Here is a 24,117-nt window from a genome sequence, read left to right on the forward strand (position 1 = left end):
AATTCACCAAGACTTGTTTTCAGAAGTCTTGGAAGATTCTAGAGCTTTAGTCACAGCCTCCAAACTCAAACCCCATAGAAAATCTTTGGGATTTGAAGAAGTCTGTTGCAGCGCACACAAACCCAAGAATATTAGTAATCTTCAAGCCATTGCCAAGAGGAATATGCTAAAATTCCTCAGGAATGCTTACAGAAGCTGTTGTTTGGCTATGCATTATATTTCTATCAGGTTATAACAGCCAATGTAACAAAAATAGCACACCCTCATAGAAATAAATGAGATCCCTTCATATGTTATATAGTTAAACCAATAGAGAACCCATGAAGACACTGGATCAATGATAAAAACACCAAACACTTTATTAGAACAAATCGATAAAAAATACATATAAGACAATATAACAAACTGGTGAGATATAATATACCATAGATACAGGGTCATAGCAGAAGCACAAGACTGATCCGACTCCCTTACATAATGACTTATATAAAATAGCTACCACAGATGTGTAGGTATCATGTAAACAGAAAGGCTCATAAATAGTACTGGGAGTATGACTAATCTGCAGTATATATGCAATATATATGTGACCAATTCCACATCAGATAACAAAATCACATGAAGGTAACGATATAGCAGTCACACATACCTGTAGACATAATGGAGCCCAAAAGAAGGGAGTAGTACAGACTAGGCACACCTCGACGCGCGTTTCGCTGCAACGGCAGCTTCGTCAGGAGGTACAGTGGCCTGTCTGCTGAAGCCCTTATATAAATAGTCCCCCTCATGTGTGGATGTAAACCACCTGTGACGCGGCGCATCGGCGTCATGATGCGGCATCACCGCGGGGACGGCGCTCAGTGTGCACGTCATCCGGTCACGTGCTCCGGTCACATGACCGGGCACGTAACCAGGACGACTGAGCATCACAAGAGGCACCTCCCCACAGCAGCGCCGCAGCGCATGCGCGCCGTGCGCACTATGACACTTGTAACCCGGCGCATCGGTGCCATGATGCGGCCACACCGCGGGGACGGCGCTCAGTGTGCACGCCGCCCGGTCACGTGCTCCGGTCACGAGACCGGGCACGCAACCAGGACGACGGGACACCACCAAAGACACCTCCCCACAGCGGCGCCGCAGCGCATGCGCACCGTACGCACCCAAGTGTAAACTGGAAAATGGGATGTAACAGTGCTCCCATAGTAGATAACCTAACCAATAACAGCCAATGGTGGTTAAAAAGGACTTTGACACATTAACAGATTTTCAGAAACAGTATTTCCAAACAGTAAAACGAGCTAGTTAGGCAGGGTGTTTATAAAGGAATATACAAATGCTGGTGATTTGGGGGCCATGGGGGAACCTGTCAGGTTCCTGTAAGTCATTCTTGATGATTGTTTTACTGCAAAGAGGAGAAAGTTTGTAATTGTACCTATAGTTTTCAGTGGAGGGTGCAGTTATCATTTTGATTGCATCCGTACATGTACTATGGGGACAGGAAGAAAAACATTAGACTTGAACAAAGAAGACCCAGGAAAACATACTCAGATGGGAGGTAAGAACATTTCTAAAACAATCCACAGCGAGGAGATTGGAACAAAACAAAATCCTCTAAACTGCATGCTCGCAAACGCCAGAAGCCTGACAAACAAGATGGAAGAACTAGAAGCAGAAATATCTACAGGTAACTTTGACATAGTGGGAATAACCGAGACATGGTTAGATGAAAGCTATGACTGGGCAGTTAACTTACAGGGTTACAGTCTGTTTAGAAAGGATCGTAAAAATCGGAGAGGAGGAGGGGTTTGTCTCTATGTAAAGTCTTGTCTAAAGTCCACTTTAAGGGAGGATATTAGCGAAGGAAATGAGGATGTCGAGTCCATATGGGTCGAAATTCATGGAGGGAAAAATGGTAACAAAATTCTCATTGGGGTCTGTTACAAACCCCCAAATATAACAGAAACCATGGAAAGTCTACTTCTAAAGCAGATAGATGAAGCTGCAACCCATAATGAGGTCCTGGTTATGGGGGACTTTAACTACCCGGATATTAACTGGGAAACAGAAACCTGTGAAACCCATAAAGGCAACAGGTTTCTGCTAATAACCAAGAAAAATTATCTTTCACAATTGGTGCAGAATCCAACCAGAGGAGCAGCACTTTTAGACCTAATACTATCTAATAGACCTGACAGAATAACAAATCTGCAGGTGGTTGGGCATTTAGGAAATAGCGACCACGATATTGTACAGTTTCACCTGTCTTTCACTAGGGGGACTTGTCAGGGAGTCACAAAAACACTGAACTTTAGGAAGGCAAAGTTTGACCAGCTTAGAGATGCCCTTAATCTGGTAGACTGGGACAATATCCTCAGAAATAAGAATACAGATAATAAATGGGAAATGTTTAAGAACATCCTAAATAGGCAGTGTAAGCGGTTTATACCTTGTGGGAATAAAAGGACTAGAAATAGGAAAAACCCAATGTGGCTAAACAAAGAAGTAAGACAGGCAATTAACAGTAAAAAGAAAGCATTTGCACTACTAAAGCAGGATGGCACCATTGAAGCTCTAAAAAACTATAGGGAGAAAAATACTTTATCTAAAAAACTAATTAAAGCTGCCAAAAAGGAAACAGAGAAGCACATTGCTAAGGAGAGTAAAACTAATCCCAAACTGTTCTTCAACTATATCAATAGTAAAAGAATAAAAACTGAAAATGTAGGCCCCTTAAAAAATAGTGAGGAAAGAATGGTTGTAGCTAACATATTAAACACCTTCTTCTCCACGGTATTCACGGTGGAAAATGAAATGCTAGGTGAAATCCCAAGAAACAATGAAAACCCTATATTAAGGGTCACCAATCTAACCCAAGAAGAGGTGCGAAACCGGCTAAATAAGATTAAAATAGATAAATCTCCGGGTCCGGATGGCATACACCCACGAGTACTAAGAGAACTAAGTAATGTAATAGATAAACCATTATTTCTTATTTTTAGGGACTCTATAGCGACAGGGTCTGTTCCGCAGGACTGGCGCATAGCAAATGTGGTGCCAATATTCAAAAAGGGCTCTAAAAGTGAACCTGGAAACTATAGGCCAGTAAGTCTAACCTCTATTGTTGGTAAAATATTTGAAGGGTTTCTGAGGGATGTTATTCTGGATTATCTCAATGAGAATAACTGTTTAACTCCATATCAGCATGGGTTTATGAGAAATCGCTCCTGTCAAACCAATCTAATCAGTTTTTATGAAGAGGTAAGCTATAGACTGGACCACGGTGAGTCATTGGACGTGGTATATCTCGATTTTTCCAAAGCGTTTGATACCGTGCCGCACAAGAGGTTGGTACACAAAATGAGAATGCTTGGTCTGGGGGAAAATGTGTGTAAATGGGTTAGTAACTGGCTTAGTGATAGAAAGCAGAGGGTGGTTATAAATGGTATAGTCTCTAACTGGGTCGCTGTGACCAGTGGGGTACCGCAGGGGTCAGTATTGGGACCTGTTCTCTTCAACATATTCATTAATGATCTGGTAGAAGGTTTACACAGTAAAATATCGATATTTGCAGATGATACAAAACTATGTAAAGCAGTTAATACAAGAGAAGATAGTATTCTGCTACAGATGGATCTGGATAAGTTGGAAACTTGGGCTGAAAGGTGGCAGATGAGGTTTAACAATGATAAATGTAAGGTTATACACATGGGAAGAAGGAATCAATATCACCATTACACACTGAACGGGAAACCACTGGGTAAATCTGACAGGGAGAAGGACTTGGGGATCCTAGTTAATGATAAACTTACCTGGAGCAGCCAGTGCCAGGCAGCAGCTGCCAAGGCAAACAGGATCATGGGGTGCATTAAAAGAGGTCTGGATACACATGATGAGAGCATTATACTGCCTCTGTACAAATCCCTAGTTAGACCGCACATGGAGTACTGTGTCCAGTTTTGGGCACCGGTGCTCAGGAAGGATATAATGGAACTAGAGAGAGTACAAAGGAGGGCAACAAAATTAATAAAGGGGGTGGGAGAACTACAATACCCAGATAGATTAGCGAAATTAGGATTATTTAGTCTAGAAAAAAGACGACTGAGGGGCGATCTAATAACCATGTATAAGTATATAAGGGGACGATACAAATATCTCGCTGAGGATCTGTTTATACCAAGGAAGGTGACGGGCACAAGGGGGCATTCTTTGCGTCTGGAGGAGAGAAGGTTTTTCCACCAACATAGAAGAGGATTCTTTACTGTTAGGGCAGTGAGAATCTGGAATTGCTTGCCTGAGGAGGTGGTGATGGCGAACTCAGTCGAGGGGTTCAAGAGAGGCCTGGATGTCTTCCTGGAGCAGAACAATATTGTATCATACAATTATTAGGTTCTGTAGAAGGACGTAGATCTGGGGATTTATTATGATGGAATATAGGCTGAACTGGATGGACAAATGTCTTTTTTCGGCCTTACTAACTATGTTACTATGTTACTATATATTTCCATAAATATAGAAAATCCCATACATAAAGAGGAAAAAAAGGTTTCTGCTTCTAATGTAATATTACAAACCTTTCCTCAATAAAGATTTGTGAATGTATCCAATTAAATTTGTTAGTATAGATTTTTTTTTCTAACAGTAGTCATTTGCATAGATTACAACTTTTTTTTCTGTTCACTCTACAAGACTAGGGTCACTTCTATTCTATGATGAAAAATCCTATTCACTAAAATGGGATCAGTTAGGTTAAACTGATGGTTTCCTGAACAGAAACCAATCTAAAAGTGCAGTATATTTTATTCTTCAGGCAGAATTGACGGGACTCAACCAGGGATTCAAGCTTCAGGAGGCTAATTTGCATATTCCAGGTGCCTTCTGGGAGAAGCGAAGTCTCCCTAAGCTAGAAGATCGTTGGGTACAGCCGGGACCAGCTGCTTCGAAAGCATCACCAAACCAGGGATTCAAGCTTCAGGAGGCTAATTTGCATATTCCAGGTGCCTTCTGGGAGAAGCGAAGTCTCCCTAAGCTAGAAGATCGTTGGGTACAGCCGGGACCAGCTGCTTCGAAAGCATCACCAAACCAGGGATTCAAGCTTCAGGAGGCTAATTTGCATATTCCAGGTGCCTTCTGGGAGAAGCGAAGTCTCCCTAAGCTAGAAGATCGTTGGGTACAGCCGGGACCAGCTGCTTCGAAAGCATCACCAAACCAGGGATTCAAGCTTCAGGAGGCTAATTTGCATATTCCAGGTGCCTTCTGGGAGAAGCGAAGTCTCCCTAAGCTAGAAGATCGTTGGGTACAGCCGGGACCAGCTGCTTCGAAAGCATCACCAAACCAGGGATTCAAGCTTCAGGAGGCTAATTTGCATATTCCAGGTGCCTTCTGGGAGAAGCGAAGTCTCCCTAAGCTAGAAGATCGTTGGGTACAGCCGGGACCAGCTGCTTCGAAAGCATCACCAAACCGCGCGCCTTACGGCGCGCGAATTTTTGCCTGTAGGACATTATTGCAAGAGAGCTTGGCTGAGTAGAGTCAAGTCAGCAAGTAGAGTAGCAAGTCAGCAGGATCTAGGAGCAACATGGCAGATGTGACAACCTACATGGTGAGCTGCAGCATGTGCTACATGTTCACAGATCGACCAGAAGAAGAATCCAATTTCACCTGTCAGAAGTGTAGACTAGTGGCCCTTTTAGAAGAAAAGGTGCGGGGTCTGGAAGAAAGAATAGCAACTTTGAAACTCATCAAAGAGAATGAAGACTTTCTAGACAGAACAGAAGCATCTCTACTGGTCACAGAAGGTGCAAAAAGTGTCAGAGAACCTCCAAAAGCAGATGAGTGGAAGCATGTGACCAAAAGAAGCAAGAAGACCATGGAGAAATCACCAACCACACAACTGAAGAACCGATATCAAATCTTTGTAGAGGATGAAGATGGCACACCTAAGAATGAAGCAATACCAGCAAGCAAAAAAGAAAAGGGCACACAGCAACAAGTGACAGCAAAAAGTACAGCCAAGAAGCAACGAAGAGTGGTGGTGGTGGGAGACTCACTACTGAGAGGCACCGAAGCAGCCATCTGCAGACCGGACATAACTGCAAGAGAAGTATGCTGCCTTCCAGGTGCAATGATCAAGGATGTGACCGATAGGATACCAAAGCTCTTCAGCTCCAAGGACGTCCACCCATTTCTTCTGATACATGTTGGCACCAATGACACGGCAAGGAAGGACCTACCGACAATCTGCAAGGACTTTGAAGAGTTGGGGAAGAAAGTAAAGGAACTGGATGCACAGGTAGTTTTTTCTTCTATCCTTCCAGTAGACGGGCATGGCACCAGGAGATGGAACAGGATCCTTGATGCAAACAACTGGCTAAGACGATGGTGCAGACAACAAGGATTTGGATTCCTGGACCACGGTGTGAATTACTGGTATGATGGACTCCTCGCCAGAGACGGACTACACCTCAACAAACCTGGGAAACACACATTCGCCAGAAGACTCGCTACACTCATCAGGAGGGCGTTAAACTAGAAGAAGAGGGGACGGGAAGAAAAACATTAGACTCGAACAAAGACGACCCAGGAAAACATACTCAGAAGGGAGGTAAGAACATTTCTAAAACAATCCACAGTGAGGAGATTGGAACAAAACAAAATCCTCTAAACTGCATGCTCGCAAACGCCAGAAGCCTGACAAACAAGATGGAAGAACTAGAAGCAGAAATATCTACAGGTAACTTTGACATAGTGGGAATAACCGAGACATGGTTAGATGAAAGCTATGACTGGGCAGTTAACTTACAGGGTTACAGTCTGTTTAGAAAGGATCGTAAAAATCGGAGAGGAGGAGGGGTTTGTCTCTATGTAAAGTCTTGTCTAAAATCCACTTTAAGGGAGGATATTAGCGAAGGGAATGAGGATGTCGAGTCCATATGGGTTGAAATTCATGGAGGGAAAAATGGTAACAAAATTCTCATTGGGGTCTGTTACAAACCCCCAAATATAACAGAAAGCATGGAAAGTCTACTTCTAAAGCAGATAGATGAAGCTGCAACCCATAATGAGGTCCTGGTTATGGGGGACTTTAACTACCCGGATATTAACTGGGAAACAGAAACCTGTGAAACCCATAAAGGCAACAGGTTTCTGCTAATAACCAAGAAAAATTATCTTTCACAATTGGTGCAGAATCCAACCAGAGGAGCAGCACTTTTAGACCTAATACTATCTAATAGACCTGACAGAATAACAAATCTGCAGGTGGTTGGGCATTTAGGAAATAGCGACCACAATATTGTGCAGTTTCACCTGTCTTTCACTAGGGGGACTTGTCAGGGAGTCACAAAAACATTGAACTTTAGGAAGGCAAAGTTTGAACAGCTTAGAGATGCCCTTAATCTGGTAGACTGGGACAATATCCTCAGAAATGAGAATACAGATAATAAATGGGAAATGTTTAAGAACATCCTAAATAGGCAGTGTAAGCGGTTTATACCTTGTGGGAATAAAAGGACTAGAAATAGGAAAAACCCAATGTGGCTAAACAAAGAAGTAAGACAGGCAATTAACAGTAAAAAGAAAGCATTTGCACTACTAAAGCAGGATGGCACCATTGAAGCTCTAAAAAACTATAGGGAGAAAAATACTTTATCTAAAAAACTAATTAAAGCTGCCAAAAAGGAAACAGAGAAGCACATTGCTAAGGAGAGTAAAACTAATCCCAAACTGTTCTTCAACTATATCAATAGTAAAAGAATAAAAACTGAAAATGTAGGCCCCTTAAAAAATAGTGAGGAAAGAATGGTTGTAGATGACGAGGAAAAAGCTAACATATTAAACACCTTCTTCTCCACGGTATTCACGGTGGAAAATGAAATGCTAGGTGAAATCCCAAGAAACAATGAAAACCCTATATTAAGGGTCACCAATCTAACCCAAGAAGAGGTGCGAAACCGGCTAAATAAGATTAAAATAGATAAATCTCCGGGTCCGGATGGCATACACCCACGAGTACTAAGAGAACTAAGTAATGTAATAGATAAACCATTATTTCTTATTTTTAGTGACTCTATAGCGACAGGGTCTGTTCCGCAGGACTGGCGCATAGCAAATGTGGTGCCAATATTCAAAAAGGGCTCTAAAAGTGAACCTGGAAATTATAGGCCAGTAAGTCTAACCTCTATTGTTGGTAAAATATTTGAAGGGTTTCTGAGGGATGTTATTCTGGATTATCTCAATGAGAATAACTGTTTAACTCCATATCAGCATGGGTTTATGAGAAATCGCTCCTGTCAAACCAATCTAATCAGTTTTTATGAAGAGGTAAGCTATAGACTGGACCACGGTGAGTCATTGGACGTGGTATATCTCGATTTTTCCAAAGCGTTTGATACCGTGCCGCACAAGAGGTTGGTACACAAAATGAGAATGCTTGGTCTGGGGGAAAATGTGTGTAAATGGGTTAGTAACTGGCTTAGTGATAGAAAGCAGAGGGTGGTTATAAATGGTATAGTCTCTAACTGGGTCGCTGTGACCAGTGGGGTACCGCAGGGGTCAGTATTGGGACCTGTTCTCTTCAACATATTCATTAATGATCTGGTAGAAGGTTTACACAGTAAAATATCGATATTTGCAGATGATACAAAACTATGTAAAGCAGTTAATACAAGAGAAGATAGTATTCTGCTACAGATGGATCTGGATAAGTTGGAAACTTGGGCTGAAAGGTGGCAGATGAGGTTTAACAATGATAAATGTAAGGTTATACACATGGGAAGAGGGAATCAATATCACCATTACACACTGAACGGGAAACCACTGGGTAAATCTGACAGGGAGAAGGACTTGGGGATCCTAGTTAATGATAAACTTACCTGGAGCAGCCAGTGCCAGGCAGCAGCTGCCAAGGCAAACAGGATCATGGGGTGCATTAAAAGAGGTCTGGATACACATGATGAGAGCATTATACTGCCTCTGTACAAATCCCTAGTTAGACCGCACATGGAGTACTGTGTCCAGTTTTGGGCACCGGTGCTCAGGAAGGATATAATGGAACTAGAGAGAGTACAAAGGAGGGCAACAAAATTAATAAAGGGGATGGGAGAACTACAATACCCAGATAGATTAGCGAAATTAGGATTATTTAGTCTAGAAAAAAGACGACTGAGGGGCGATCTAATAACCATGTATAAGTATATAAGGGGACAATACAAATATCTCGCTGAGGATCTGTTTATACCAAGGAAGGTGACGGGCACAAGGGGGCATTCTTTGCGTCTGGAGGAGAGAAGGTTTTTCCACCAACATAGAAGAGGATTCTTTACTGTTAGGGCAGTGAGAATCTGGAATTGCTTGCCTGAGGAGGTGGTGATGGCGAACTCAGTCGAGGGGTTCAAGAGAGGCCTGGATGTCTTCCTGGAGCAGAACAATATTGTATCATACAATTATTAGGTTCTGTAGAAGGACGTAGATCTGGGTATTTATTATGATGGAATATAGGCTGAACTGGATGGACAAATGTCTTTTTTCGGCCTTACTAACTATGTTACTATGTTACTTGTGTTGGAGCCTCATTAGGAAGCTCTGTCACAAGTATGAACCAGTATAAAACCTGTTTTGTATTATGTATGCCACTGCTGTGTTTTGTCCTGCAGGTGGCAGCATTGTACAACCTATGAGCCTCTTATCCGCATCAATGGATAAAACCATGATTCTATGGGAGCCTGATGAGGAGACTGGAGTATGGCTAGAGCAGGTTTGTATCCTGTTGTTTATTATTACATTTTGTGGAGTAACTTTTGCTTAGGATTAAAAAAAAAATAGCAGCTTTACTAAAATTTGCAAATTTTGCTTATAGCCTTTCTAATGTGCACAGCGAGCTCGAATAAGGCACGGACTGCAAACATCCAACTTTCTGAACAATGGGTTGATTTTAAGATTTTTAAAGATCAATCTAAATCTTAATAAAATCAGTGTGTAAATGATTAATTCAAACCAATCATATCTTAAAACATGCCTAATCTTAAGATCGGGGTCAGATGAGTGTACAAAAAGTTATTTAAGTTTTATCCTGAAAAATCGGCCGATTTTCATCCAATATTGCCCTCCATGTGTAGCATGATGAAATGCAGTTTCCTAGGTTAATGGCAATGTATCCATAAAAATCGAATGTTACACAGATGATCCTTGTGAGATCCAGTTTTTGGGCGCCCCCATAGACATGAGTAAGCGGGTCTCATCTGAAATATGGAAGACAAAGGTACTCTGTCCAATGTAACTCAATATGGCTGTCCAGATGACAACTTATTCACATGGTCAGTATATGGTGAGATTTTTACTGTGACAGCAAACGTCCATACTATACACTGGTCTGAACGAGCCCTAATGCTAAGACCGTCCCCATGTATAGACTCTCTTGACTATGTGTATGGTGGAGCTGAAACTGGTACATTATCTTGTAAGCTAAAGATTTTAATTATGTTAATGTTAACCCAACCGTTGCTCGAGGATGAAAATAATACATTTTTATCATTATAGTTGGCTCTTAAGTCAAAAAGAAATGCCTTCATCTTGATATTAATATAGTAATGAACAGCATAGAAAGCAACTGCAACCCCTCGAGGTGCTTGTGGTGTATTTCTAGATGGCACTTCCACCATACTTTTCTGTGTGGTGAGTATATATCATGTGAGCGGCCGCAGAAAAGGGATAATGAAATTTAAATGGTGAATTATTAAAGTATCTAAATTTAAAGGGGTTTTCCACTACTCAGACAACCCCTTCTCAATCACTATGTTTCACCCTTATAACAGCTATACTCCCGTCCGGTGCTGTTCCAGTGGTGTGGGAACTGGTTCTCCCATGGCTCGCATATCAGCGGCCACTCCACTCTCCCTGCATTCCGACATCCAGGGGAAGTGAGAGAGCACCCGGAGCTCTGACCCCCCTCTGATTGTCAGTTACGTCTGAAGGAGGGGAGGGTGAGTTGGCGGCAGGGCCCACGTCACACATAAGAGCCAGTGCTGACACGTAAGAGCCAGTGCTGACACTGCTGGAACAGCGCAGTCACCAGAGGTGAGTAACCCATGCTGTAATTATTGTCTAAGGGGCGAACATAGTGATTGAGAAGGGGTTGTCCAATTAATGGACTACTGCTTTTCATGTCTCGGAGCTGACCATAACTCCTAATCTATAGATTAGGTTGTCCAGTCTAGAAAACAAAACAATGAGTACACAGACTGTACTCTTATCGGAAGACCCGGCTGCTGGGTCTCCCAGCCTGAGCTAATGGCTTCTTATATCCCTTTGTATCAGGTCTGATAGGAGAACGGTCCATGTTTCAAGGATGTGTGAAGCCAGCCTTAAGGTACCGTCACACTAGACGATATCGCTAGCGATCCGTGACGTTGCAGCGTCCTCGCTAGCGATATCGTCCAGTGTGACAGGCAGCAGCGATCAGGCCCCTGCTGTGCTGTCGCTGGTCGGGGAAGAAAGTCCAGAACTTTATTTCGTCGCTGGACTCCCCGCAGACATCGCTGAATCGGTGTGTGTGACACCGATTCAGCGATGTCTTCACTGGTAACCAGGGTAAACATCGGGTAACTAAGCGCAGGGCCGCGCTTAGTAACCCGATGTTTACCCTGGTTACCATCGTAAAAAAACAAACAGTACATACTTACATTCAGCTGTCTGTCCCTTGCCGTCTATTTCCTGCACTGACTGCTGGCCGCAAAGTGAAAGTGAAAGCACAGCACAGCGGTGAGTCACACAGCGGTGACTCACCGCTGTGGCTGTGCTCTGCTTTCACTTTGCGGCCAGCAGTCAGTGCAGCAAACAGACGGCAAGGGACAGACAGCTGAATGTAAGTATGTACTGTTTGTTTTTTACGATGGTAACCAGGGTAAACATCGGGTTACTAAGCGCGGCCCTGCGCTTAGTTACCCGATGTTTACCCTGGTTACCGGGGACCTCGGGATCGTTGGTCGCTGGAGAGCTGTCTGTGTGACAGCTCTCCAGCGACCAAACAGCGACGCTGCAGCGATCCGGATCGTTGTCGGTATCGCTGCAGCGTCGCTAAGTGTGACGGTACCTTTAGTTTAAAAATATATATAAAAGCACAGATAGACTCCAAGTGCACCTTTTTTTTTATTTAGCATTATGTAAGACTGTTTTAACCCATTAATGTAAGGTCTGAATGGGTCCTAAGGGCCGGCTGTTTTTTTTTGTTTTTGATTGTTTGATCCGGCTGCAGTACACCTCTTTTAACAATTGTAGGGATTTCACTCACTCAGGTGCGACGGTTGATACTCAGAAGGCACAATCCTTTAAAAGTTCACAGGGTTTATTGCTTCATAAACCACATGGCAGAAAATAACAGAAAACAAATAGCCTTTGGCTCAGGAAAGAAAAACAAGTGTCCAGTCCTTCAGGCTCAGTCCTGGAGCCTTAACACACTCAGGAGGGTTTCATCTCCACACATATCTGCTGTGTAAAGCATTAGCCAGTCTTATATAGAGCTAACCACACCCATTATCCCATCACATGATTAGACATGTGGTCTGACATCACAGGTCCTGAAACACATATATACATGTTTATGTGAAATAAAGAAAATACTCCGGGCTACATCACAGCGACATGCCACCTATGTGACACATACCTCCCGTCGACTACACACCCTTTAGCCATGCTACACAGTCCATTCTGAAACAAGAAAAAGTTGGCCAGATGTAGCCTAGTTTTAGGAGGTAGAAGTTGAATTATTTTTGGCACCATTTGGTATTACAAAAATGATGTGTTAATGTATTTTTTGAAGTGGGAATATGGAAAAAAGGCGAATTTAGTATTGTTCCGTTCTGTTATTTATTTGATTTTTTTTATACTAATCTTTCACATGTAATCTCAAATAGCCTGATAAATGAATTGTTTAGTTTATTAGTAATATAGGTGCCAAATCTGTATAGGTTTTCCATCTTTTTGTATTCACAATGAAATTAACTTTTTCTTGATACATAGTACATCTTTAAATTAAATTTTACTAGTCGACCCGTGCAAAATTTTTGCACATTGGTAATCGTGGGCCCAGGCAATTTCGCTTGAACTGATGCAAAAGCCAAAGCATTATTCAATTGCCGTATATTTTGCAAATAGTTTTGAGCTTCGTGATCATTCTTTTCAATAAGTGTCTGAAGTTCTTTACAAACCGTAATGGCAAGTAATTCAACCTTTCCCTTGTGGCAACAGATGGAAGCAGATTGGTCACAACCGACTTCACCTAAATAGAGATTTGTTGAACAATGTGGACATACTTTATCCATACTCCCAACACTGTGGGTTTTAACTTCATTGTTTGGAGCACAACAGTATGTCTTTGGAAGTGAATGTTGGCTCCTCCTTGCACAGATGTCTTGTTGTAGACGCAGGAAGTAATTAGGTGGAACTAAATCAATACAGTGCTCTTGCAGTAGTGTTCTTCGTTGATTCACTATCTGTTGTCTGTGCTCCTGTTGCGCCTGTCTATGGTTTTCAAGTCTTTGTTGCCTTTGTTCATGAGGTTGTAGCCTGTTTAATGTTCGCTGAGATGGTGTGTCTCGTTCGTGTTGGCCTTCCTCGAGGCCAGCTTTTTATATGCCTCTTCCTAGTCACCCTGCAAAGTAATTCCAAACCCAAACAATGTCAGGTCAGTGCTCCAAATGCAGCTTGAAATGTACAATAGGCAGTGCATCTTTCCAATAGAATAAGCAGTGCATGTTTCCAAATGTGTTTGCATATGTGACTCCCCTGCAGTGAATTGTGCAATCTGTTAGGATTTGTTTGTGATGTCTGTAACCAGCTTTGTGGTAGTATGCTTTGGGGTAGTGTGGTGCCACCTGCAGGTCATTTTTCCTTACTGCAGGTTTATGAAAATTAATGTTTAAACTGTATTTCGTGATCACATCCTGGATGTGTGGTTTGTTTGGCTATTTTCTTGCTGAAGGGGGCAAGTTTACCTTTCAAATGGTGTATCATTTGTGTGTGTTTGGGTGCAGTATGAACGGAGATACAAAGTAATCATCGAAAAAGAGTGTCTAGAAATATGTAACTATAAATACGTTTTCATTGTAAATTTATGCTGTATTAGCTTATCTCAATATAGTAATACTTTATACTTGATGTCTCTTTGATAGAGGGTGTTGTCCATCTTTGGGAATAATTATGTTGTCTAACATAAATGCATGTCTTTTGGGCAAAAAACCCCCCTCATTTTTCAAATTGGATTTCATTAAAAATGTTGCACTTTTTGCCCTCTATAGCCTTTCTGTTGCACTGCCTATTGCTGGCTGCAGAATGAGCTTTCTAAAAATCCATCAGTGAGCTTATTCTGATGGTCCAAAGGGAATGGGAAAGTTTCTAACTCTTTTTTTAGTTGTCGTTTTTTGAGCTCCTCTGAGCAGATTTATGGTTATGTGCAACACAACCTCTTTTTCAGTCTGATTCCACCACAGAATTGTAAATCGCTCAAACTAATGAATATTTCTATGTGAAATGATTTGTTGTACATATGTTCAGGTTTTTTAACTTTTTTTTTAACTTCTTCTGATTTCTAAAAATGCTTCGAGGTTAAAAGAAGTGACAAGTGACATGACCATTCTTCAGACATTTTACTTTCAGAAGACATTCTGTACTTTATATTACATGCCAGTAAGAAAGCTGAAAAGACGAGCTGACATATTTTAGAGCATTTTGCTATCATTTTTGCTTAAAAAGAACATTAGCTGTATCTGTACGAGTCAGTGAGGTGAAAAAATCACAGTAAAACAGCAGTAAGAAAAGACATCACAAGTATGATGAGGAAAACCCTTGAAGTACAGGCTGAAAAATGTGTAGGAAATGTTCGAAATAATGGGAAAAAAAACCCACCAGACTTTCTGGGATCATCTTCTGCTTGATAAACTCGGTGGGTTGTGTATATAGCCAAGCTAGAGTCTGTAAATGCAAAACAGAACGGTGCATGGTTTGTATTGCAAAAATGATTTCCAGCCTCAAATGCATCCACTTAAAGGGAACCTGTCACCCCCAAATCACGGGTGAGGTAAGCCCACCGGCATTCCAGAATGCTGCAGGTAAGCCCCCGATGTATCCTAAAAGATGAGAAAAAGACGTTAGATTATACTCACCCAGGGGCGGTAACGGTGTTGGTCCTGGTCCGGGGCCTCCCATCTTCTTATGATGACGTCCTCTTCTGGTCTTCACGCTGCGGCTCCGGCGCAGGCGTACTTTGTCTGCCCTGTTGAGGGCAGAGCAAAGTACTGCAGTGCGCAGGCGCAGGGAAAGGTCAGAGAGGCCCAGGATACTGCTCAAACTACTCTAGGGCTCTTTAAAGGTTCCCTAGTCTTTAGTCTGGTCATTGCAAAGCACAAAAACACAATCATGTCGCCATTAAAAGATGTTACTGTAGATTATGGACCCTCACTGCCCATTGTCAGAAGGTGGTGGGCATTCATTGAGGGGATAACAGTGTTTGCTATTAATGCATGAGATCTCCCATTTCCCAATTTAAGTGGATAATATTCAACTGTGTTCTTTTTTGTTTCCTTGATTGCATTTTACCGTCGTTAAATCTTTTTGGATGACGGCATTCTTCAGTGCACTCAGCTAGTTTTTTGTTCTTTTCAAGGATAAAGCCACTGTAGCCCATGAATGGAATATAAAATCTGTCCCCAAGGGTGCAACACTTAATTCTTCCATTTGGAAGTTTTCAGTCTGCTGCCTGGTTGAATATATTGTGCAGTCATGATTGAGCAGATATTCAAGGACAGTTGTTTCATTTCTGTTCGACTCAATTTCAGCATGCTTGCAGGCTATCTTCTGTGAAAATGGGAATCGGTTGCAAACCAGGCAGAATTAGTTTATGGCATATAGTGATAGAGCATTGTATGTGCGTTTATCCATTTACAGGCATTCTTTGTGGGAAAGCTCCAAGCCATGTTCTTTGGTGACCTATAAGCAGTGCTGCTCTGACATATCACTCGGGTATAGAATCCACTTCTAGTGCTGAAATTGCTGTCTATCATTTCTCTTCAACTTCACTTCTGCTTCTTGGCATTCCAATCTTGCGGGAAAATACTAATGCAGCATAAAATCTTACAAGAAGGTTTGAAATACTTAAAAATGTGGGCCAAATATGTAAGATTTGTCTGGATGATGGTTGTTGCATGTGAAATAGACTCTGTTATACACACCTCAACAGTGAGATTGCAACACAAGGAAGAAAGTCGTGGAATTATGGAAATCCAAGGATCGCTAGACATATTATTGATATGGAAATGATGAAAACATAGAGACCACATTTTCAAAGTATTTCAATGTATTCATTATTGATTATTAACAAGTGCAGAAATATCTCCGATTCCCTAACAAACAGGCAATCCGCCTCATGTGTTGCAGCTGTCTTAACAGCCGCAAAACATGCAGTCGCGGGGACTCGAACATAATGTAGGAGCATGCCCAAGATACGTGGATAACACGTTATCTGAGCACTTTTCCTCATCAGTGTTACTTAATCATCAAGTTCCGCAGCTGCCAGCTACCTTTATAATTGCCATCCAGTGATATCCCAGATGTTCTTCATGGGAGATAACTCTGGTGATGCTGCAGGCCATGATACCACATTCAGACAATGCAGCTTGCTCACAGTAGCACAAGCAATATGTGGCCAGACGTTGTCATGTTAAACAAACGGACTCAGGGACAGTTTGGACAAATGGCCATACGAATGGTTCCACCACCAAATCAGTATCATGCCGAGCTGTTAAGGTGCCTGAATTGAAGACTAGAGGGGTCCTGCTATTGTACATTATTTCATCCCACATCATAATCCGAGGTTAGGTACTCTTCATGACTTTCATTGCCCACATACTCTCAACATGGAGACCATATGGAATGATAACTGGAGAATGATCTGGAGACGTAGTGGGAAATGCCATGAAGAAGCCTGTACAAGGGAATGCCACACTAGTCATATTTCTGAGACCATGGTGATCGGTGGCATAAAGTGCAGTAGCTGGAGCCCTCTAGTCTGCAGTCCTGTTGCACTTAACAGCTCAGTGTTACATTGAACGGGTGGTGCAACCAATTGTATTGGCATTTTAATGTTCTGCCCAAGTGCATGCTGAGTGGCAGAACATTCTTCAGACAACTATCTATAACCTCATGCCTGCCAAAGAAAATAAGTGCATGTAACATTTCCTACACCTGGCACTCAGACTTGATACAGCATAATTCAAGAGGCTTTGAAAGATGTTTCTAATTTTTTTTTTCATCATTTGCTTTTCATTACCATGTTTTGTGTATCTTGTGATTTCCACAATTCTTCCACTTTGTCTTATTTGTGTTTAAATGTCAATGTTGCAGGGTGTAGTTTCATATTATATTTGAAGGTTAGTAGTAATAAATGGGAACCTTTCATCATATTGTCCCTACAGGTATGCACATCCCGGTTCTAAAAGGGGTATTCCAGTATTGCAATATTGATCCAATGTTGATCCTTGATAGGCCGTTTTGAGTCCATACATTTTAATGGAGCATTTAAGGGGTTACCGTAACCAACATGTTCACGCCATTACTTTTTCCTGCATAAAAAATCAGCTATTCTTACCTTCCCTTGCTCCAACTCTCGGCAGCTGCTACCTGTAAGAGTCTACAGGGTACGGTGACATTACAACTTAGTGCACATGTCTGTTGCGGCTCGGCAGCCACTGCCTTCTACACCTGCATACATCTTGAGCCCAGTGACTAGTTGCAGCTGTCATGTGCTGCAGTGGTCTTGTCACCGCTGTAAACAATCACCTGGAGTAGTGGTCGAGAGGTAGTGCTGGAGCAAGGGAGGGAAATACTGCTGATTTTGTTATTTTTTACATAGAACAAGCTGATGGGATGAAAAAGATTGAAGATGGAAAACTCCTTTGGCCAAGATTAAAGGGACCCTATACATGTTACCTTAATTTAATAGTTATGGGTTAAATAGTGGTTATCCATGTGACCCTGTTTTGTTTTTTTTTTACTATCACAAAGAAGTCTTTGCATCTGCATTATATTTCAGATGCCTTCCGAGAAATGCCTAATTTTTTTTTCCTTTTCTTTTGTCAATTGAAGGTACGCGTTGGAGAAGTTGGAGGAAATACTCTAGGATTTTATGGCTGTCAGTTTAGCCCAGATAAGTCAATGATTCTTGCTCATGCATTTCATGGAGCCCTGCACTTGTGGAGTCGGAATTCAGAGAAGCATGTAAGAAACTTGAGTTTTGTGGTTTTGATAAAAGAAAAAACCTAATGTAAATATGTATTTGATGAATATTGTATAGTTAGTGTGCTCACTCCTTGATTATGGCAGTTGTAAAGGAATGTACCAGTGCACTTAGTCACGTCTTCTGTACAGTGTAGAGCTAAGACACGACCCAAGGATCGTGGTTCATTTCACTTCTAGTTCAGTTTTAGAATGCTGCACCTAGGAAAATAAAAAGATTTTTATTCATCTTTCTCTAATGTAGCTAGTTTAGTCATACATCCATTGATTCACACGAAACTGAATTTTTTAAGTTTGTAATCTAGATTTAAAACGACGTACTTTGTAGTGTTGATTAGCTTTTCTTACCTGCAGGCTTTGGCAGAGTAGGAGGAGACGTTAATTACTGCTGCCCTTTACTTTGTCCCTGCTCGCGACTGTTGCAGGTGTAAGTAGAGAATTATAAACCAGATACGTTAGACCACTTATTTCCTGCTCGAATTTTGGCTTACCGAGTCTCCCCCAGAATAAGCCCTAGCGTGATTGTAAAGGATTTTTGGAGTGTGCTTGAAATATAAGCCCTACTCCAAAAATAAACCCTAGTTACAGTCAGGGCCGGCAATAGGGGGAATCAAACTGAGCAATTGCCCAAGGCCTCCACTCTGTTAGGGGATCCCAGTGTTTCTTTTCTGAGGCTAAGATTGCTTGAGGATCTTTGAGGACCACAGTCATGTGACCATTATGTCACCAAAGGTCTCTTAACTGCAGGAATCTAGTGAACTAAGCAGGAGACAGGCTGGTATGCAGGGCCAGCCTTGGGGAGAATGGGGGGAAATTTTTCAGGGTCTCGAGGATTTCTATTCAAGTCAAGCTTGCTTGAGGACATTTGGTGACCTCATAGTCATGTGACTATGGTGATGTCACCAAAGATGACAGACCATTTTTCTTCAAGAGCCTCCCTATTGTGCATCTTGAAACAGCCACACCGCTAGTTTTCAGAGAGTCCTGTATCTCAGCTGATGTTATTTGTGGGTTTTTCTTTGCATCCCGAACAATTTTCCTGACTTTTGTCACAAGTCACAGGTGAGGATGTTACCTTTAGTTGCCATCAAACCCATTTGTGGCAACTTCTGTGCATGTTATCAGGCCAAAATGACTAGGGTATGTGAACTTTTGATCAGGGTCATTTGGATGTTTTGGGTTGTCATTATGATTTAAAAAGAGAAAACACAGTTGTCTGACAATAAATGGCTTCACCCAACCACTAACCATGAGTGGAGAAAAAGTTTTGGTGTTATCATTCATATTCTCTGAAAAAGGCCAAGAGGGTCTGTAAACTTTTGAGCACAACTGTATACACATATTGTATGTACATTTCTGCCAGAGGCGCACGGCACTTTTAAGATCCCTAAATTATTAAGTGATGTTCGCCTTTTAATGAATTGGGTGCATCTTACTCCAGCGGCCCTCCTGTTCATTAAGACTGGCCTGCCAATGCCAGTCTTAAAGGGAAGGTGCCATCAAAAAAATTTTTTTTTTCAGAAATTGTAAAAATGTAAAGAATTAATGATTACATTTTCTTAAAAAATATTATCGTTTGTTTATAATTTAGTAAAATATGAAAAATAATTTGAAAAGTTTTGGAATTTCCACTTTTCAACACTAGGGGGAGCAGCTGCTGAAATTTCAGAAAAACCTAGTGTAGAAATAGCTCACATTACAGCACTGCAGTAATTATGGGCGGAGTCTGCTGACCTGTGTAATGTCTCCTCTCCTCCCCTTCTGGGTGTTTGCTAAGGGATTAGAGAGGATGATATTCAGGAACCCAGTGAGCAGCCATTTTGTTGGTGACTGCAGAGTATGGCTGCCGTCACACTATCAGTATTTGGTCAGTATTTGACCTCAGTATTTGTAAGCCAAAACCAGGAGTGGAACAAATAGAGGAAAAGTATAATAGAAACATATGCACCACTTCTGTATTTATCACCCACTTCTGGTTTTGGCTACAAATACTGAGGTAAAATACTGACCAAATAATGATAGTGTGAAGGCAGCCTTATACTGACAAGTAGACAGTCACCAAGGATGGCAGGCAGCAAAAGGATTCTGGGAGATATGTGGTGGAGGGAGCAGGGTGACAGCAGCACAGAGTATTTCAGGAGAGCAGTGTGCTGGTCTATAGGGGCCCCCTGTTTGGTGCGCGGAGCAGCCAGGGATTGTACATAGAGCGCTGTCTTTTATACACATGGATGGACCGTCTGCTCCACAGAAATCCAGGAAACATTTCTGCGGATTGATGGCCTGGTCTGATCCAGACTTTGCATGCAGACCCCATTCCCCTCCTCAGATCCTGTCTTCTCCATCCTGTCCTGGCGATGTGTGAAAGCGAGGCGACAGGCGCAGTCCGGGGTGACGCTGGGAAGGAAATGTAGCCATATAGTAACGATAAAAATGAGACCCCTCTCTTCAGCTGCCTCACCAGCCCTGACTGCACCTAACTGGAGGTCATGCTTTACCCTCTATTACCCCAGACCCGCGTGCAGGTGCTCAGCCAGAACCACCATAGAATGGGTCCGCTTTCTGAAGATAATACTGCCATAGTGTTCTCGCATAATACCGCCATATAGATCACACACAATACTATCAAATAGATCACACAATACTGTCATACAGTTCTCACATAATACCACCATATAGATCACACATAATACCGCCAGTGTTCTCACATACCGCCATATAGATCACACATAATACCGCCAGTGTTCTCACATACCGCCATATAGATCACACATAATACCGCCAGTGTTCCCACATACCACCATATAGATCACACATACCGCCAGTGTTCTCACATACCGCCATATAGATCACACATAATACCGCCAGTGTTCTCACATACCGCCATATAGATCACACATAATACCGCCAGTGTTCTCACATACCGCCATATAGATCACACATAATACCGCCAGTGTTCTCACATACCGCCATATAGATCACACATAATACCGCCAGTGTTCCCACATACCACCATATAGATCACACATAATACCGCCAGTGTTCTCACATACCACCATATAGATCACACATAATACCGCCAGTGTTCTCACATACCGCCATATAGATCACACATAATACCGCCAGTGTTCTCACATACCGCCATATAGATCACACATAATACCGCCAGTGTTCCCACATACCGCCATATAGATCACACATAATACCGCCAGTGTTCTCACATACCGCCATATAGATCACACATAATACCGCCAGTGTTCTCACATACCGCCATATAGATCACACATAATACCGCCAGTGTTCTCACATACCGCCATATAGATCACACATAATACCGCCAGTGTTCCCACATACCACCATATAGATCACACATAATACCGCCAGTGTTCTCACATACCGCCATATAGATCACACATAATACCGCCAGTGTTCTCACATACCGCCATATAGATCACACATAATACCGCCAGTGTTCTCACATACCGCCATATAGATCACACATAATACCGCCAGTGTTCTCACATACCACCATATAGATCACACATAATACCACCAGTGTTCTCACATACCACCATATGCTTCTCACATAATACCGCCATATAGTTCACCCATAATGCCGCCACATAGATCTCACATGTATTGTAAATAAAGACTCGGCCAGAATAAAGTCCTTTATTAATCTTTTTTATACCATACCGAACGCATAATCCTCGACTCCCTCATCTCCCACAACAAAAATAATAAACTACAATGGGAAAAGACACGCAGGGGGGAGAGGAGTGCATAGGAGAGGATTAGATACTGACTGCTGAGCCGTGTATCTAATCCTGTCCTGTGTGATACTGTGCTGCGCCGTGTATCTAATCCTTTCTTGTGTGATACTGTACACAGGACAGGATTAGCTACACAAGACTAGATTAGCTACACAGGACAGAGGTAGCAGTGGTAGATGGTATATAGAGGCAGGCAGCAGTGGTAGATGGTATATAGAGGCAGGCAGCAGTGGTAGATGGTATATAGAGGCAGGCAGCAGTGGTAGGTGGTATATAGAGGCAGGCAGCAGTCGTAGATGGTATATAGAGGCAGGCAGCAGTCGTAGATGGTATATAGAGGCAGGCAGCGGTGGTAGATGGTATATAGAGACAGGCAGCAGTGGTAGATGGTATATAGAGGCAGGCAGCAGTGGTAGGTGGTATACAGAGGCAGGTAGCAGTGGTATATAGGGGCTAGTAGCAGTGGTATATAGGGGCTAGTAGCAGTGGTATATAGGGGCTGGTATATAGGGGCTGGTAGCAGTGGTATATAGGGGCTGGTAGCAGTGGTATATAGGGGCTGGTAGCAGTGGTATATAGGGGCTGGTAGCAGTGGTATATAGGGGCTAGTAGCAGTGGTATATAGGGGCTAGTAGCAGTGGTATATAAGGGCTGGTAGCAGTGGTATATAGGGGCTGGTAGCAGTGGTATATAGGGGCTAGTAGCAGTGGTATATAGGGGCAGGTAGCAGTGGTATATAGGGGCTAGTAGCAGTGGTATATAGTGGCTGGTAGCAGTGGTATATAGTGGCTGGTAGCAGTGGTATATAGGGGCTAGTAGCAGTGGTATATAGGGGCAGGTAGCAGTGGTATATAGGAGCAGGTAGCAGTGGTATATAGGGGCTAGTAGCAGTGGTATATAGGAGCAGGTAGCAGTGGTATATAGGGGCTAGTAGCAGTGGTATATAGTGGCTGGTAGTGGTATATAGGGGCTAGTAGCAGTGGTATATAGGGGCTAGTAGCAGTGGTATATAGGGGCTAGTAGCAGTGGTATATAGGAGCAGGTAGCAGTGGTATATAGGGGCTAGTAGCAGTGGTATATAGGGGCTAGTAGCAGTGGTATATAGGGGCTAGTAGCAGTGGTATATAGGGGCTAGTAGCAGTGGTATATAGGGGCAGGTAGCAGTGGTATATAAGGGCTGGTAGCAGTGGTATATAGGGGCTGGTAGCAGTGGTAGATGCATAAGAAAATAAAAACTCTGTACTTACCTTCAGTCCTCTCCCAGGAAGTGCTGAGTCATGTTCAGGGCAGAGCAGTGTGACGATCTCCCTGCTCTGCTCTGAACGGCAGTGAGCAGTGATTGCAGCCTGTGCTGTAATACTAAGTACAGACTGCAATCACAGCTCCTGGCTGTAGATACTCACCCCGATCCTCGCTCCCAGCAGCAGCTTCTCCCTGGCAGCTCCTGCTATGATCGCACACACTGAGCTGTGTGTGCGATGACAGAGGAAAATAAAAAACAAAATGGCCGCGATCTCCTCTCACAGCTGTGACGTAGCAGCCCAGGGGGCGTGCCCAAGTCACAGCTGAGAGGCAGGAGGAGCGGTCGGAGCCCGACTGTTGGCTCCTATGCCCATGGCTGCCGTAAGTGAGGTGTGCAAGTGTCGTGCCCAGACACTTACACCCACACTAATGAAAATGGCGGCCTCCAGTGGCAAAAGTAAAAATGAATAAATAAAAAAGTATTAAAGTACTACATTTACTTTTGTATTAAAAATAATTGATTATATAATCAATAATTATTAATACAAAAACTAAAATCACGGCACCCTCCCTTTAATGAATAAGGGCCATTTTTCTCGTTAGAGCATCGCCCAGTGTAAATAGATGTGCTGCCGATAGCATGATATGTATGATACAGAATGATCTATTAGTGATAAATTCATGATGGAATTCAGGGTTTGGAGAGTTATGTTGATGTCCCAGAATATGATGACATGATTATATTTGAAATAAATGTTGTTTTATTTTTTAAGAATAAATGTGGATTGTTGTTCATGGAAAAAATAAGACATTCCCTGAAAATAAG

General features: G+C 42.4%; 1 protein-coding gene across 1 annotated transcript in view; it reads left to right on the forward strand.

Moving 5' to 3' along the window:
* ELP2 (elongator acetyltransferase complex subunit 2) overlaps nt 1–24,117 on the forward strand; it is a 196,298-nt gene that overhangs the window by 99,070 nt on the left and 73,111 nt on the right. Inside the window, exons 10-11 of the mRNA XM_069730578.1 lie at nt 9,651–9,751; nt 18,130–18,261. Coding sequence (XP_069586679.1) covers nt 9,651–9,751; nt 18,130–18,261 — 233 coding nt within the window. The remainder of the gene's footprint in view (nt 1–9,650; nt 9,752–18,129; nt 18,262–24,117) is intronic.

The sequence above is a fragment of the Ranitomeya imitator genome, chromosome 6 (genome assembly GCF_032444005.1).
Source record: "Ranitomeya imitator isolate aRanImi1 chromosome 6, aRanImi1.pri, whole genome shotgun sequence".
NCBI lineage: Eukaryota > Metazoa > Chordata > Amphibia > Anura > Dendrobatidae > Ranitomeya > Ranitomeya imitator.